This window comes from Podarcis cretensis (genome assembly GCF_951804945.1).
Source record: "Podarcis cretensis genome assembly, chromosome: 5".
NCBI classification, from domain to species: domain Eukaryota; kingdom Metazoa; phylum Chordata; class Lepidosauria; order Squamata; family Lacertidae; genus Podarcis; species Podarcis cretensis.
Window position 1 is genome coordinate 83,063,289 of NC_137174.1, and position 18,245 is coordinate 83,081,533.

The window sequence follows — 18,245 nt, forward strand, 5'->3', positions numbered from 1 at the left end:
AGATGGAAGCAGAACCTGCAAAATGTGAGTGAATGAGGCATGGCAATTCCACAATAAACGCATCATACAGAAACAGCCACTGCAGATGTTAACACCTCTTCCAAACTGGGCTGCAATCCTGCACCTATGTGCATAGGAGGACAGGGTGAGGAGTGGCTCCCATAGGAGGTCTCCTCTGTCAAGATGCAGCTATATTGGGCACATGGATTGATGTGCTTGGAACATTGAACACAGATGATGAATATCTGCAGAAGCATCTGACAACCCCTTATTCCCCAGATCTGCTGGCAGCTCACACAATTAGGAGGGGCTGTGGGATGCATCTGAGCATGGGAAGAGCTCCCAATGGACGTATCATTTCATTTCTTCCCCATTTTGTATATCTACTGTTTCTTCCAGAGGAAAACCCAAAGTAGGAAAACAGTACTAAATATAAAAATGCGGATCACTCAAAGCAAAACATAGCGATTTATCAAATGCTATAAGCAAAACGTAGCAATCCATCAGAATAAAAGGGCAAGTCAAAACTCCAGAGTCATGGGATCTGTTAAATCCTTAGGAATTCATTTAACAATTCCCACTGACAGTAAAATAAGGCTATGTACACACCAGCAGCTTAAAACTCAGGAAGGTGATTTCCCCCTGCTCCACACACCAGGAGGAGAGAGAATGGGGATGTCTTCACCTGATGCTCATTACCTGATTTGTTTTCTGTATAATGGAGTTATCTGCATGTGTGCAACAGGGGAGTTGAACCTGGAGCCTTCTGTATGCTCTACCACTGACCTATGGCCTTTCCCCTTTTGTCTGAGGTTCATCTCTGGGACATCTCTGAGCAGGGCTGGGAGAGAACCCTGCCTGAAAATCTGGACAGCCACTGTCCAGCCACTGGAGATAATACTGAACTAGATGAACCAATGAGTGGCTCCACATAAGGCAGTTTCCTGTGTTCAAATGAAAAGCATAACACTACCATATGCACACAATACAATGATTATATTATCTGGCGTTAAGAACAAAAAAAGTAGAAATATGTCCAAAAACGTGCTCCGACCATAATGCGGTGAAGATGGAGATGAAACTAACAACAACTGGATCCTTTAGATGGAGAATGAATGACACCCTATTTAAGGATGAAGAGATCCACAAGAAGGCCCTTAAAACATTAAAAGATTACTTTGAGATCAACAGGAAAACAGATGTGGAAAAAAGAATAATTTGGGACGCAAGCAAAGCCGTGATGCGAGGTTTCCTAATTCAACAGAATTCTATAAAGAGGAAGCAACAAAATGAGAAGAAGGAAAAAAATTTAGAAAAAATAAAAGAAGGAGAGAAGAAGCTGAGGTCCAAACCAAAGTCCCATGAGATTTTGAGAGAAATAAAGTTTTACCAGATGCAGTACATGGAGCTCATGAACCAACAAATAGAATGGAAGATAAAGCAAATGAGACAAAGAACTTTTGAATCAGCGGATAAATGTGGGAAACGTCTGTCATGGCAACTGAAAAAAAGGCAGAGAATGAACACTGTAACAAGTCTAGAAATGGATGGAAAAACTATCCACAAACCTAATGAGATAAACAATTGTTTTCAAAGTTTTTTTAAGAAATTGTATGCACAAGGGCCAATCAATGAACAAGAAATAGAAGAATTCATCAGAAAATACGGTCTACCAAAAATTCCAGAACAAAGTAAAAGGATCTTAAATGAGGAAATAACAGAACAAGAAATAGAGGGTGCCATCCAAAATATGAAATTGGGAAAATCACCAGGACCAGATGGCCTGACGGCCAAATACTACAAAATGCTGAAAGAATGGCTGATACAACCATTGAAGGAAGTTTGCAATGAAATTTTGAAGGGGAAAAAGGCACCTGAATCGTGGAAAGAGGCTTTCATCTCACTTATACCGAAAACAGAGACTGAGAAGAATCAGGTCAAAAACTACCGCCCTATATCTTTACTCAATGTGGATTACAAAATTTTTGCAGACATTTTGGCAAAAAGATTGAAAAGAGTGTTGATAGAAGAGATTCATAAGGACCAAACAGGCTTTCTCCCAGGTAGACATATGTCAGACAACGTGAGGAACATTATAGATATTTTGGAGTTGTTAGATGTTGACATTAACAGGAAAGCAGTTCTGATTTTTGTGGATGCGGAGAAAGCCTTTGACAATATCTGTTGGACTTTTATGAAAAAGAATCTCCAAGGGATGGGGGTAGGTCAAGGTTTTGAAAACGGTATAGGTGCAATATATTCCCAACAAAAGGCCAAGTTAATTGTAAACAATGTGGTAACAGAAGAAATACCCATAGAAAAAGGTACACGGCAGGGATGCCCAATATCCCCCTTGCTTTTTATATCAGTCCTGGAGGTTTTGTTAAACATGATTAGAAAGGACCAGTTGGTTAAAGGAGTTCAGGTCGGAGTTAGACATTACAAATTAAGAGCATTTGCAGACGACCTAGTATTGACCTTGCAACAGCCAGACACTAGTACTAAAAGAGTATTAGAACTAATTGAAATATTTGGTCGAGTAGCAGGTTTTAAATTGAATAAACAAAAAACGAAGGTGTTGGAAAAAAATTTAACAATGGAAGAAAGAGAGAGTTTTCAGAATGAAACAGGCTTGGAAATAACAAAAAGGGTAAAATACCTGGGGGTAAACTTAACATCCAAGAATGTGAACTTATTTAAGGATAATTATGAAAAATGTTGGTCAGATGTTAAAAAGGATCTGGAAATATGGTCAAGGTTGAAACTTTCCTTGTTAGGCCGAATTGCTACTATTAAGATGAATGTATTGCCTAGAATGCTGTTTTTATTCCAGACGTTGCAGATTGTGGACAAGATGGACTGTTTCAAGAAGTGGCAGAAAGACATATCAAAATTTGTCTGGCAGGGCAAAAAGCCCAGAATTAAATTTAAGATTTTAACTGATGCAAAGGATAGAGGGGGGTTTGCCCTGCCGGACTTAAGACTTTATTATGAATCAGCGGCTTTCTGCTGGTTGAAACACTGGCTACTTCTTGAGAACACCGACATTTTGGATCTGGAAGGGTACGACAATAGTTTTGGTTGGCATGCATACTTATGGTACGACAAGGTAAAGGTGTATAAAAGCTTTAAAAACCATATTGTAAGGAAAGCATTGTATAACGTTTGGATTAGATACAAAGATTTGTTGGAAAGTAAAACCCCTAGGTGGGTGTCACCAATGGAAGCTAGGGAAGTAAAAAAGCTTAATATGGATTCTAAATGGCCAAAATATCATGAGATTTTAGAATATGATGGCGAAAGGGTGAAACTTCAGAGTTATGAGAAACTAAAGCCTAAGGTTCGAGATTGGTTGCATTACCATCAGATAAATGAGACGTTTAAACAGGACAGGAAAATAGGATTTCAGAAAGAGAAGTCAAAACTAGAAACAGAATTGTTGGAACCCAATACTAAGAACTTATCAAAAATGTATAACTTGCTGTTAAAATGGAATACACAGGATGAAACGGTGAAATCAGCTATGATTAAATGGGCACAAGATATCGGTCATGATATTATGTTTGCTGACTGGGAACAGTTATGGACCACCGGTATTAAATTTACTGCATGTAATGCCTTAAAAGAAAATATTATGAAAATGATCTACCGGTGGTACATGACCCCAGTCAAGCTTGCAAAAATTTATCATTTGCCTAATAATAAGTGTTGGAAATGTAATGAGACTGAAGGCACTTTCTACCACCTTTGGTGGACCTGCCCAAAGGTTAAAGCTTTCTGGGAAATGATCTATAATGAAATTAAGAAGGTCCTTAAGTGGACTTTTCCTAAGAAACCAGAGGCCTTCCTCTTGGGCATGGTGGGCCAAGTGGTGCTAAGGAAGGATAGGATTTTCTTTATGTATGCCACTACAGCAGCAAGAATTCTACTGGCAAAGTATTGGAAGACGCAAGAACTACCTACTCTGGAAGAATGGCAAACAAAGGTGATTGACTTTATGGGACTGGCCGAGATGACGGGCAGAATCCGGGACCAGGGGAAAGAGACAGTGGAAGAGGACTGGAAGAAATTCAAAATATATCTTAAAAATAATTGCAAAATTGAGGAATGTTAAGATGTCAGGGGGTAAGAAGTAAAGAATTGCAGCAGTAAACAAAAAAAACTTAAGAAATTTTTATGAAAGGGAATTAAGACAATGGACCTAAGGGTTGCTAAAGAATTATTAAACAAGGATGCAGGGATGGGGAGGTATGGGGGAGTCAAAGAAAAAAGGGTATGAACTGATGAGCTTGAAGTCATACTGTTTTATACTGTTTTTATTATTTGTTTGGAAAATTAATAAAAATTATTATAAAAAAAAATAAAAAATGATTATATTATCCACCTTTGGTCCCCACCCTGCAATCAGCCATCACCAGTGGCTCCTAGAAGCTGTCAGCATGCAACACAGGCCACACCCCAGGAAAGGGTTTAGACTGGTTGGTTAAACCAGGTGAGGGTAGCCAATGGGTCTCAAACCCTGGGTGAATTAGGGACTTCCCCTGCATGTGAAGACAGGCTCTGACAGTTTGAGCAGATGAGGCCAATAGTGGGTCCAGTGGTCAAGAAGGTAGCTTCTGCACATGCTGTAGAGGGGGCAGATGGGGCATGTCAACCTGGGAAGGTCTTCTTCTTCGTCTTTGACGATCACTCGTAGCTGAGTAAGATTGTCTTCCATAGACACGGTTCCTAAAAAGGGCTGCTCAGTCATGGATACAGCTGCAATCCTGCCCCCGTTACCATTTGCCGATCGCCATGGGACTTTTGGGGTTTGGGTTGGGTTGTGTGTGAATTTGTTTTATGTTGTGTAGATCAGTGCACACTGACCAACGCACAGTCTTCACAGTAGGGCTCTGTTCCGATGGCATGAAGTAGTCACGACTGCAGCCTTCATCTGCCTTCACAGCTGTTGTAACATACAGCTTGTTATCATCCGCCTGTTCTGCCGTTGAGGACTTCTTGGATCATTCTTTGTCTAGCTCCTTCCCTTTGACCTTACCACCTTGGGTGACCCTGCTGGGAGTATGAGATTCCCGACAGCTTCACTCACAAGGGTCATAGGAACATGCAAGCCCACTCACCACGACAATCTAAGGTAGCCAATCTAGGAGAAGGAAAACTCTGAACCTAAACCTCCATTGCCTTGAGGGATATCTTCAGGAAAAGAAAAGGCTAAGGAGAAAACCCCACACAAACTTGGAGTCCCCAAGACAGTTGGATGGTGCCTTGTACACCTCCTTTTGGCAACTCCTGCAGCCAAGCTGGTAACAAACATATTGTTCTGCTTTCCTTTGGACCACATCAGCAAGGCCAGGAGTGGTAGGGTCTTGCCATCTGGACAGCCCAGGACCGCCATACACACTGCCCAGGCTTGCACCCCAGGGAGGTCACTTCAGTGCTGCTAACACAGCAGTTTCACTTCACCCACGGATGTGCACTCCATTCTCTCTCGAGATGGACGGAGGCCAACAACAATTAAGAAGCAAAGAAACAAGAGCATAAAAATTGCCCGGGGTTCGTTTAGCATTACAAGGAGTGACAATGAACCTGTCTTAACAGCTGCCTTCACCCCTTCTCTCACTATGAATGGAGTGAGCAGAATTGCATCCCTAACAAATGATACACAGGGACCTCTTAAAATAAACTTAACTTTATTCTTGTTTCTGCAAAACAGCATACATGTTCAGATCTCTTAAATCTTCAAGACACGTCTTTGTGACAGAAACAATGTAACTTGCTTTTTTTTTTTTACATGCAGTGTCTCACACAGTCTGCATAAAAGAAGCAATTTCCTGATATTGCATGTAATTTTGCAAACACTGAGTGTTATTTACATTTAACACTTAAAATCGCCTCCAGCAGTTGTAGAGTTGTGCATTGCTGCAAGAAGCACATCTAGCAGATATGCAAGCTTGCCCTGTGTGGCATTCATATTTCATTTAGATAAAAGTATGACATTGACACATTTAAAAGGCAAAAAGAAAAGTCGGCCCAAGGGCAGCTTGCTTTTTGCTTTCTAAAAAGGGAAATCTCAGTATTGAATCTTCCATATAAATGCTTTTAGAGCCTTTGCAGCTATTTGGATATTGCTTCTACTTCTAGAATAGCATGAACACATGCTTTATTTACCTCGTGTGAAAAGTAACAGAATAGGAAGTAGTTCTGTATTTGGCATTCAGCAAGGTGAACTCCATGCTGCAAGGCAAAACAACAACAAAACCTTCACCGTAAACAACAGGTACAGCTCCAAGTCTGTTTCCTGCAAAATGTCAAGATTTTAAAAAACATATATATTGCAATGGCTCCTCCCCTCAAATCCAGATACACTTTCCTGTCCTGACAGAACTATAACATATTTGAGATACAGGCTCTTGATTATTTCATGTTTGGGATCCAGAAGGAGCTTTACTTGAGGGAAAAACACTTCTACTCCCATAAGTCGGCCCTCCCCCCCATTTCTGCCAAGTCCTGCCTCCAGTGGCAGCCACCTGCAATACATCCATCACTTTTGCGGAGGGTCCCTCACAGGACCAGCTTTTTGGGAAGGTGGGGGAGCAAAAGGGCTGTTGTAGGAGGAAGGGGAGAGAATACCCCTCTGCGTTGGCAGATTTCTGCTTAGCCTTCGCCAAACCAGACAATTTTGTCCTTCTCTACTCAGAATACATAAGCTGAAAGTCATCCCTTTAAATCCAGGTGTAAAGTCCTATATAAAGAGCTACTTTATATGTGTCATCAGGGAAGAACTGGGCTTGGGGAAGCATCACAAGAGAAAAAGTTACTGAACTTTTATAAAAGCATCGTTTTCAAAAGAAAAAGCCTTAAACGTTGTAATTGTAAGAGTTCTTCTTACAAAAATATTCACAGATTCCTTCCTGCTAGATAGGAAAACGCTCAAGGTATGATGTGTGCAAGACAGGTGAGCGAACCACATGCAAGCCTGACCCAACAGTGGTCCCCAAAAGGTGATAATGAATCAGGTTCACTAGGCATTTAAGATTTGTCACATAGGAATGCAATTCATACAGAGGTTCTTAGCAAAGCAACACATTACAAGGGGAAGTTGTCACCAACATCCCAAACCTACGCATGTCTACTTGGAAGTAAGCTGCGTTTGATGGGTCTTACTCCCAGGTAAGCTTGGATAGGATTGCAGCTTTAAACAGAATAGAAGATGGTCCAATTAGAGAGAGCCAGCTGGTATTTAGGGCAATGACAGCCTGGCTTGGTTAAGAGAAGGCGGAATCTGCATGCACATCAACCCACATGTTCAAAATTGCTTCCAAAACAAATACAGTCAAAGAAAGAGGAAGACTGTGGTGTTTGTTTTTTCCACTGCATGCAAAGAACTGCTCACTGGTGCTGGTAGGGTCACTCCATAAGTGAAGCAGTACTTTCGGGTTGACTTCCAAATATCTGTGAGAAGAACTCAAAAGCCAAGCGGATGTGGATGGGGATGAAGACGTAAGCCGTGTAGACCACCATGGCAACGACCGTAATTGTGATGGTGTGAAACATGGATTGTTCCCAGGGCTCCAGGACGTAGCTGCAGGTGATCAGGAGATACTGGTAATACAGCCAGTAGATGTAATCCTTCATTCGCTTCAGATCCATTGCTGGCTCAGGCTGGCTTCAGGAAAGCGGATCTGTGAGAGAAAACAGGAGAGTATAGATGCAGAGAGGATAGGGGAAAACCTTGCAGCAGGGAATCTGCAAGACTAGAATTACCAGTGCTCTTTGCAAGGCAAATGCATTGCTACCCTTATTTGCAGAGTGGCTTAAAAATAACCTGGGGTGCTGGGTTTTTATTTCACAGCTGCCCATTAATCCCCATCAGATGTGTGTTAATACACAGGAAGACCAGTGAAAGGCCATGGGCTGAATATATGTTTGGGTGCAGGAGGTTGTCTATAAGTGACTATCCTAGGGGTAGCCAAGATTACCGTATTTTTCGCTCTATAACACGCACCTGATCATAACCCGCACGTAGTTTTTAGAGGAAAATCCGTAGGCATGCCACCCATAGGCATTTCCTCCATAACACGCACAGACATTTCCCCTTACTTTCTAGGAGGAAAAAAGTGAGTGTTATGGTGCAAAAAATACGGTGTGTCCTCCAGGTGTTATGGAGAACAGCTTCCAGCATCCCTGCCTGCTGGCTTGAGGCTTATGAGAGTTACTTTTGTTTTTCCCCCAGCCTTAGGTTTAAAAACAATACAAAATGAAGACTTATCTTAAAAAGCATTTCTTTTTGCAGTTTTTATGATATGTTTCTACACTGCCTTGAGACGTATATAAAAGGTGATTCATAAATATAGCCATCATTATCATCTGATGAATTTAGCACTCTACATCCTAGAGAGTATTTGCAGATGTCCAGATTGCTGAGGAGCTCACACATCCCCAGGTATCACAGGAGTGTGTTTGTCAGTAATCATACAGTTCATAATTCTGGTAGGTAGCTGTGACGCAGTCGCAATATATAGAAAAATAAAAAAATTGCCCAGTAGCACCTTAGAGACCAACTAAGTTTGTTCTGGGTATAAGCTTTCGTGTGCATGCACACTTCTTCAGATACATACAGGTGAAACTCGAAACATTAGAATATAGTGGAAAAGTTCATTTTTTTCAGTAATTCAACTTGAAAGGTGAACCTAATATATGAGATAGACTCATGACATGCAAAGCAAGATATGTCAAGCCTTCATTTGTTATAATTGTGATGATTATGGCGTACAGCTGATGAAAACCCCAAATTAACAATATCAGAAAATTAGAATATTAAATGAAATCAGCAAAACAAGGATTGCAAATAGATCTTTCGCTAATGGGGCCTCCTGCTGTCGCTGCACCGTTGGCGCGCAATTTCCATTTTTATCCAGGCGCAAAGTTCTCAACCTGGAGCAACCACTTCCTGGTTAGAAGAGTTTGTAACCCGAAGCATCTGTAAGCTGAGGTACCACTGTATCAAGGCAGGGTTGGTATTCAGCTAAGTTTAACTCAGCATAAACCTATTGAAATTAATGGACCTATTCCCCACCCCCCCATGGGTGTACTCTATGAGTAAAATTAGGTCATCCTAAGTATTTATCCCTGAGTGCTCCAAGTCTCAACTCAAGCCATATTGCCCAATAAGTGCAATGTCACAATCCCAGAGCGTCACTCCAACAGCACCGCAAGAATTTGCAGGATTCAAATGCTCAAAACAACCTTATTAACTCTGAGCTAATCCTTTGTTGTCAACATCCGAACAGAAGCCAACAGAGCTGGTGCCAACGTCACTGAAAGAAGGCTTGAGTGCCAGCATTATGAATGTAAAAAGCTTCCAAATTATCAGATTGCACCAGAAACACCTTAAGCTACTTTGAATCCCTTTGAAAAATGGAGGGGGTGGGGTCATCCAAATAAATCATGTATTGTACCAAGTAACTGGAGATCAGAGCAATCTTCGTCGCACACATTACTTCTGGTTCCTTGCTGTCTGGAACAGTTAACCAAGTTTGAGGGCATGACAATTGGAGGGCGGCCATGTGCCTTGACTTTGCAAAGGGCATTCCTCTATCTGAAGGGCTGTAACCAAAAGAGCTGTGTGAACATTTAGCACGGCAGGCCAAATTCAATGGAACTCCCTTCCAGTCAGGGTGCAACAGTCTCCCAATTCCATGGGCCACACATACACCTGAGGTCACTGTTAAAGAGTACTCATGGGAAGTGTGACAAAATATTGCTGGGTTTCTTCACTTCCTTGCAGGAAAATCATAGAATCCCAGAATCACACGGTCTCTGCCACCATGGGAGTGGCATCCATTAAGGCAGACCAGAACCAGAAGCGTGAGCCCACCAAAACTCTTAATCAGGCTTAATTTTAACAAAACAGAAGCGTGGATGGGATGGGGAGAAAAAGCTGTCTTGGTACTGAGGCCATAATGTCTGCGTTGGCCAAACATTTATCTCTGTTGCACAGGAGGGGCATGGCTACAGGGGCATAACTATGAGGGTTGTCGTAAAACAGCACCTGCACTTCAGAATTTGCCACTGCATCACAGTGTTGGAGCAAAACATTATAAGGAGAATCTGAAAAATGGCTTTGGCTCCTTGGACCCAAAACCAGATTTTCCAGCTTTTCTGTTGCATACCACTGCTCAGATCAGTTTGATCTACTAAGTGAAAGATCGAGGGCTTCTTCCCGAAGGGGAGGCTCACATCTTGCTTACTGCCTGTCTCCTTTAGAGAAATATTTCTATTCCTGGCCAATGCCCCTTTAATTATTGGGGCCTGAGCGGCAAGCTACACATGATACTAACTAAAAATATTGGTAACTAAAAGGATAACTAAAAATATCAAATCAACGCAGCTCTGTCAGGGATGGAGAATAGGAAGAAGGTTGCATTAGGATGGTGCTGCAAGAAGAGTTAATGTTTTCCTCATGGCAACACCCACCCAAACAGTTTATGGTCCTGCTTATGGTATCTGCATTGTGCCTGATTCCCCTGGCCAAAAAAAGCAGGCTTTGGTGGGTCAGCACTTCTGATCACGGGTTGATAGGATTAGCTCTAGTGGCACAATGCCCCAATCTAATTTATCCTGCCCTTCCTTTATAAGGCTGAACAAAACAGCCAGAGAGTGGATCATTGGTCTCTGTAATGGGTAGAGTTTTGGCTCGTTGTGTTGGAACGAAGCAACTTGAGGCAGGAGACACACTGACTTGTGCTTGCTCTCTTATTTGATTTTAGCTCTCTTCGCCACATCTTGACAGTTTTGGAAAATTCCGGGTACCAGTCAAGTATCTTACCTTATGTACAAGAAGTGGAAAGGAGCGCCCCGCTCCCAGGGTTATCACACCAACAATCCATTGCTCTTCTGCTGTTCTCTGTTAAGTTTTGTCAGATTACAGCAACCGAGAACCAGAGAATTGTGGAGCGGGAAACGAGCCCGGGGGTCATCTAGTCCAACCCCCTGCAATGCAGAAATCTCAGCTAAAGCATTCACGGCAGGTGGCCATTCAAATTCTTCTTAAAAGCCTCCAAGGAAGGAGAGTCTGTTCCTATGTCATACAGTTCTTACTGTCAGAATGTTCTACCTGGTGTTTAGTAGGAATCAGATGAAGTCATTGGTTTGAGTCCTTCCCTCCAGAGCAGGAGAAAACAAGCTTGCTCCATCCTTTACCTTCAACTACAGTGGTACCTCGGGTTAATAACTTAATTTGTTGTGGAGGTCTGTTCTTAACCTGAAACTGTTCTTAACCTGAGGTACCACTTTGGCTAATGGGGCCTCCTGCTGCCGCTGCTGCACAATTTCTGTTCTCATCCTGAGGTAAAGTTCTTAACCCGAGGTACTATTTCTGGGTTAGCGGAGTCTGTAACCTGAAGCGTCTGTAACCTGAGGCACCACTGTACTCATATTTCATTTTTTTGAACTGACACTCAGAAGAATCTTAGCACCACTGGAAGTAATAATTACCAGAGCGTACTTGACCAGGCTGGCCTAGTCACTTGCAACAAGAATTGCCTCCAGGTAGGCAGGCCAGGAAGCTTAATAAAAACAAATTCTTCCTTTCTCTCTCTCTCTCTCTCTCTCTCTCTCTCTCTCTCTCCCCCCCCCCATTCTCTTCTTCTGTCAAGCTGATGGAGGGATGTATGTATGTGCAGGCTAGTAAAAAACAAAACTGGCAAAACAAAGCTAGCAACTTTTATGAGTTTACAGTGTGTGAAGAAGAAGAAGAAGAAGAAGAAGAAGAAGAAGAAGAAGAAGAAGAAAAAGAAGAGTTTGGATTTGATATCCCGCTTTATCACGACCCGAAGCAGTCTCAAAGTGGCTAACATTCTCCTTTCCCTTCCTCCCCCACAACAAACACTCTGTGAGGTGAGTGGGGCTGAGAGACTTCAGAGAAGTGTGACTGGCCCAAGGTCACCCAGCAGCTGCATGTGGAGGAGTGGAGACGCGAATCCGGTTCCCCAGATTACGAGACTACCGCTCTTAACCACTACACCACACTGGCTCGAGGCATCAATAGTCCCTGCAGAGGACTGAGTTCACAGGCAACCAGACCTGCAAATGTGAAGCAGTAACCAATTGTATACAATAAAGGTTGGCTGTCTCAAGTAACATCATGAACCCACTCTCCAGTTGCAGCTTTCCAGCTCTTTGTTGTTGTTTTTGAAACCTTTAAAGCAATGAATTTACATGAACACGTGCTTTAAAAAAAGGTAGGGGTGGAAGGAGAAAATGACACTGAGATCTGCATCTTAAATCACTGCCACATCTATCTATCCAATACAAAGCATGGGGGAGCCGATATCCACAGAATCATAGTTGGAAGGGACCCAAGGGTCATCTAGTCTAACCCTCCCCCAATGCAGGAATCCTGCCCACAGTTGTTCCTATGTGGGCTTGAACCACCAACTTTCTGGTTAACAGCCGGATGCACTGACTCATTGCTCTCAACACGTTTTTTTTGTTTTTTTAAGGGAACACAATCTTATTTTGCAAGACTTGTTTAGCTATTATTTTAGGATATACCATAGAGAAACCCAACTGTACCGGGTTTATTAACAACATACACACACCGAATATCATAGGAAATGGTCAGGGATAATGGGAGTTGTAGTCCAACAACATCTGGAGAACTCCACGTTGGTCATCCCTGTTCTGTAAGTGTTAACTTCTTTTGCCACAGGATAAGCATATTTGCAGAAGCTTTCCATTTTAGACTATGCTTTCCATACGCAACAACAAAACAAAGGAATCAGGGTTTAAAACAAACCAGGATAACAGGTTGCAGGCTGTATTTCATCTGCATGCCTTTAATACTGGAGAGGTCACATATGTGATGCCTCAGAGTGGTCCACATTCAAGAAAAAAAAGCATCTGAGCATCTTTGGACTCACAGCAGCCAACTCCCAATAAAATATTTAAGGGGGCTGCCCCCTACAAATTGATGGGCATTGCCATTCAGATGGTGTGTGTGAGAGCCATCTCCTGTGACTGATTATGCAGGATGGGGCTTACCTGTCCCCCCCCCATATTTTATCCAAGTTAGCACCCATTTGGAATGCTTCCCCATGCATCTTCTTTGCAATCTCATCCTCTCTCTATCTGCCCTCAATGTGGCTCCTGGGCTGCCACTGGCTCAAGACGACTCAATCCATCATTCATTATATGGGCAGAGACTCATTCAAACAAAACAGACAAAGAATAAAAACATGATAATTAAAACATCCATTCACGGTGCTCATATCGGCAAGGCTGCAGATCTGACCCCCGTAGGGGACAGCTGCATATTCCTGCAATGCAGGGGGTTGGACTAGATGAACCTCAGGGTCCCTTCCAACTCTGCAATTCTATAATGTAATGAAGAGGATAAAGACATGAGGTGCAAATTGCAGTCAAAATGATAGTGGCTTAGGAGAATTCAAGTCAGATGCTAAGGTCCCCACCACAGAGGCAAACAGAAATAGTTTCTCACTTCTTGTTGAGATCAAGGTGTGATGATTTTTTTTTTTTTTGCGTGGGAGGGGAGAGAATCTGTGCAAATCAGCCTAATATCAAGGTTTTCAGAATATTCCGCCCCTAAACAAAACGGGACTTCTAAAATGCCCCCATAAAAAAATCAAAAGCAAAAATTGAACACACGTCAAGTTTGAAGAAGCGTTCTGCAAAACTCGAAATTTAGCTTTCCGCTTTATGGGTTTTAGGTCATTCCGATAAAGGCACTATGATACTGTTTCCTGTATACTCAGGCAAAGCAAACTTTACTCCTCAAGTGATTACAGTTGTGGTGTCATGACTGTGCTATTACATGGGGCACTCCTGTGCATCTTGGATTAGAAACAGTAGTAGGTGGTGCACATTGCAACTGGGAGGGCAGAGAAGCAAGCAGTAGGTGGAGACAGAGACAGAGAGAGCCTGGCTGGCTGTAAGTAAAGATGGCAGGTAGCTGGGGGAGGCTGAGGGCAGACTGAGGTTGGTGGGACAGTGCCCCATTGGCCCTGAGAGTCTAGTCTCCACTGCTAGCGGGTCTCGCTGTGTTCAATGTTCAATGTTCCTCTATGGAAAAAACTTTGTAAACACTGGCAAGTTGGGGAAGTGGTCTAATGATACCAGTCCTCTACATTTAAGGAGATTTTTACAGCCACATTAAAACACACACACAGTCCCTCTTGCATTAAGAATTGGCACAGTTCAAGAATTCCGTCATTTTACCATCCTGTTATGTGCACGAATGGAAATTTACAATCTCTTTATTACATTTTACACCAAACCTTTCTTCTGTGTGTTATGCATCGGGTTCCTTAGATAGTCCTCCCTACACGGGAACCAACCAGACCTTCTTAGCTTCAGCAAGACTGTTGCATTATATGGACTCAGCAAAAAAGTCCTGGGGTATTATGTGGTTGGACAGCTAGAGGCAGTAGAGGCAAGGTTTAACAAAACTGTGGGGCAGAAAGTGGAGCAGACAAATCACTGGGCAAACCTGAAGCAAGCAAGGCCAGCCTGGGTTGAGTGGCTCATCTGCTGTCCAACCATTTATTCTGCTTAGTTGAGGTTCTCCCCAACTCCAGCTCAAAGCAAAGGGGTGGGTGGGATTGCAGCCTTACGAGTTCTCTCCCATTTCTTGGGGAAGAGATGTTTCAACTACCTTGTTCCTGGGCTTTGTGAAACTCATAAGGCTGGGTAGTTTATAAGCAATTAAGAACTCATGTGAAGATTTTTGCTCTATAACATCAAGGCATCAGAGCCAGCCCACAAGATGCAACAACAATTTTAAAAGAATGTTTTTTTCTAAAGAACAACACACCACCTTTATCCCCGAAGAACAGTTTTGTAGCTGTCAAAAGCTAAAGTCCAGAGCAGTGTTTTGAAGCTTGACCAAGCAAGAGAGTGCTTGCCTCACTGATAATACTTTTTTAAAAGGATGCAGCCCATACATAGTGCTTTACCAGTACAATCCTGTGCCTAATTTGGGAGTCAGTCCACAAGAAAAATGCCTAAATCCAGAGTCAGGCAATACCTTTATGAAGACCAATGGTAATGTCACAAAATATTTATTTATTGCATTTATATCTCACCCTTTCCGCAAGGAGCTCACGATGGCATACCTGGTTCCCCCCCTCCCCATTTTATCCTCACAACATCCCTGTAAAGTAGGTTAGGCTGAGAGACTGTGGGTGACCCTAGGTCGCCCGGTGAATTTCATATCTGAGCAGAGATCTGAACCACTCTGATCACCACACCACTCTGACTCTAGCAATGTGGGGAAGTTTTCTAGTTCTCCAGAATGCTTCACCAGATGGGCTGGCAAAGCTGGCTTGATGTTGCTGCCACAAGCCCCTGCACTGGGTCTTAAGATGGAGTAAAAGAAGAGATAAGCAGACCTGTAGCATAATCCTAACCACGTCTACTCAAAAGTAAGTCCTATTGGATTCAGCGGGACTAATTCCCAGGTAACTGCAGGTAAGAGTGCTGTCTTAGGATCCCCTCTGATACTACTTATTTTGGAGAAAGCCACACCCGCAAGGGTTGTGATGACATGGTTACTTCTTTGTAAGCATACATAGGTTTGCACCATAGATCTCACTGTGTCTAATGTAATATATTCCTGGAATAATCTGGGGTGTGTGTTGCCAGTGCTTTTCTTCTAGAAAAAATGGCGCCCGTACTCACCATGAAGTTGTTATAGTACGTGCCACAATTTTAACCAGTGCTTTTCTTCTAGAAAAAATGGTGCTGGTACACCTTTTGTACCCCCAGAAGAAAGTACGGTATGTTGCTTAATAGTAATAATAACAGAAATAGAAAAAAAAGAGAAAGAACTCACCACAGTGCTTCAAAGTTAGGCGAAGGATGCTCCAAACCTCTTTACTGACTGGACTCTTCACTGCACAGAGAGATCAGAGAATGGAGTAAGGAATTTCCCCACCTACTCTCTGGGCTGCTATCCACCCACTTTGACTGCCAACCCAGTTCCAGAACAAGTAACTGACAGCGCAAACAAACACACATGACTTGGTCCACTTTCCTAGGGAGCAGCTTCTCAGTATGCAAATTCTCCTTTGCCACTACTGGCCGAGAGCCAAGCAGTACCCTCCCCAGCAGCCAACGCAACCAACAAAAATGCACCACCTATACCGTTGGGTGTGTGGGTGTTACCCTGAGCACATGGAGCCACTGTTGATGCTTCCACCGTACTGCAGCTTCAGTTCATATATTGGGAAAGGGCTGTTTCCTCCTCTATGGCCAGGGATATTTAAAGGAGGGCATCACGTCGGCAAGGGTAAAGTGGCAGGGAGAGAGACATGTGTCTACGAAACCAGGAGAAGGAAAAACACAGGAAGGTTGCAGGCATTTAGAGAGAGGGGGGGGGGGGAAGAGAGAAGCCTTTTCATTTTGCTTTCAGCAGGTTCTTCCCCCTTTTTTTTGGGGGGGGGAGGCTGTTGGATGCGCCAAACCGCAACACCCAAAGGCAGCAGTAAAAGCTGCCCAGACTGCTCCTTCCTCCCCCCCACCAGCCTTTATTATAATAAATCAGATAAGCACCTTAAACGGCTTAACACCCTTCTTATGGCACGAGCTGTTCCTTTGGGCTCCACAGCAACTAAGGGCATGGTAAAAGCGTGGTTAAAGTTGTTGTTGCTGTTCTTAAAAAAAAAGGTGCCCCAGGAGTATTTGCTGGCATTGCTACGACAGATAATAATCATAATCCATCCTATTAAGACCATCCCCAGCGCTCGTGGCGTGGGGCTGCCCAGCCTCCAAGCGCCTCGCTCGGGAAGGGAAGCCGCATCCCCGCCGCAGCCCGGAGGAAAGGAAGGGAAAAGGGAAGGGCCAGCTAGCTACTTCGTCCCCAGGCCGTCCTTGTTGCGTTTTGCATAGCGAGGAGGAAAAAGAGAGACGGCAGCATGGCAAGAGCTCCGAGCAGGGAGGACACAAGCGCAAAGGCAGCGCCGCGCTCGGAGGAGGGGGAAGGAGGCCGTTACCGCAGTGGCGCATGGCGACGGAGGCGAGGCGGGCTTCCTTCCCCTCCGGATTCCCGCCGCGCCCGGAGACACGAGAGCATCCCTCCGTCGATCCGCCTACCTCTAAAGTCTCTTCTGCTGCATACCGAAGGAGGGCATCCCCAGCGCTCGCCTCCGGCCGCAGGGTCGTCGCCTCGATTCGAGGGAGCGCGGCGTCTGGGCGGCGTCTGGCACACGGGCGCGGTGGCGACGCTCTCCAGCTTCCTTCGGCAGGAGAAAGCCGCCCGGGGAGGAATCTTGCGCTGCGTTAATTCCGAGCACCCCGGTCATTACGCTATGAATGGAATAACAAGCAGCCATCCTTAAAAAAAAAGGGGGGGCACCTGTGGCCCTCCTGGAGTTCTCGGACTTCTTATTCCTCGCCAGCCAAGCCAGTGCTGGGGGATGATGGGAGATGTAGTCCAGCAATAGGTAAAGGTAAAGGACCTCTGGACAGTTAAGTCCAGTCAAAGACGACTATGGGGTTGCAGTACTCATCTCGATTGTCCACAGACAGCTTTCCGGGTCATGTGGGCAGCATGACTAAACTGCTTCTGGTGCAACAGAACACTGTGACAGAAACCAAAGTGCATGGAAATGCCGCTTACCTTCCCGCCACAGTGGTACCTATTTATCTACTCACACTGGTGTGTTTTCAAACTGCTAGGTTGGCAGAAGCTGGGACAGCAACAGAAGCTCAAATCGCCAACCTTTGGTAAGCCCAAGAGGCTCAGTGTTTTAGACCACACTGCCACCCACGTCCCAGTCCAGCAATAGCTGGTAGGCCGAAGGCTGCTCCCACTCCCCACCCTCGAGAAAAGGCCTGCTCCCACCAACCACCTTGGAGATACCTGTATAAAAGAGAACTGCAAACTCCTTCACACCACACACTGTGCCTTCAAAGCCCCTTTGCAGGCCTGTGGTGACAAACCTCCCATCCCTTTGTTTGTTAACTGAAGAACCAGATGGCACCTATTTAAGGAACCTGGAGGTGACCCAGGGACACTCACCAGCCACTCCTTTTTATGTTAAGATCACTGTGCTGCAAACTTTATAATGCTGGACATCTCTCTGAGGATTTAACTGAGGCTGCTTTTTCACTTTTGAACTTGTTTCATGGTGATCTTTTATGCTGCAGATGATGGGACAGCGCAGCAGGCTGATGTACTGTGGATCACAAAGGTTAGAACTTGACAGTTGGAGGCTGTTAGATGT

At 44.0% G+C, this 18,245-nt stretch overlaps 1 protein-coding gene and 1 long non-coding RNA gene across 3 annotated transcripts; both read right to left on the reverse strand.

The window, feature by feature from the left end:
* Window positions 1-5,673: 5,673 nt before the first annotated feature.
* On the reverse strand, window positions 5,674-7,650 carry SPTSSB (serine palmitoyltransferase small subunit B; the record flags this gene model as incomplete). Its single annotated transcript, XM_079978355.1, has 1 exon — window positions 5,674-7,650. The coding sequence occupies one exon, from the start codon at window positions 7,648-7,650 to the stop codon at window positions 7,408-7,410; it is 243 nt and encodes an 80-aa protein (XP_079834481.1). The 3' UTR covers window positions 5,674-7,407.
* Window positions 7,651-15,896: 8,246 nt separating this feature from the next.
* Window positions 15,897-18,245, reverse strand: LOC307217206. Of its 2 annotated transcripts, XR_013839429.1 has the most exons (5): window positions 18,041-18,180; window positions 17,113-17,325; window positions 16,573-16,630; window positions 16,186-16,337; window positions 15,897-15,913 (listed from the first exon to the last, which is right to left on the reverse strand). It is a non-coding gene; the product is annotated as an uncharacterized lncRNA (long non-coding RNA). The 2 variants fall into 2 exon arrangements; XR_013839430.1 differs by lacking the exon at window positions 16,186-16,337 and having other exon boundaries at window positions 15,899-15,913; window positions 18,041-18,245.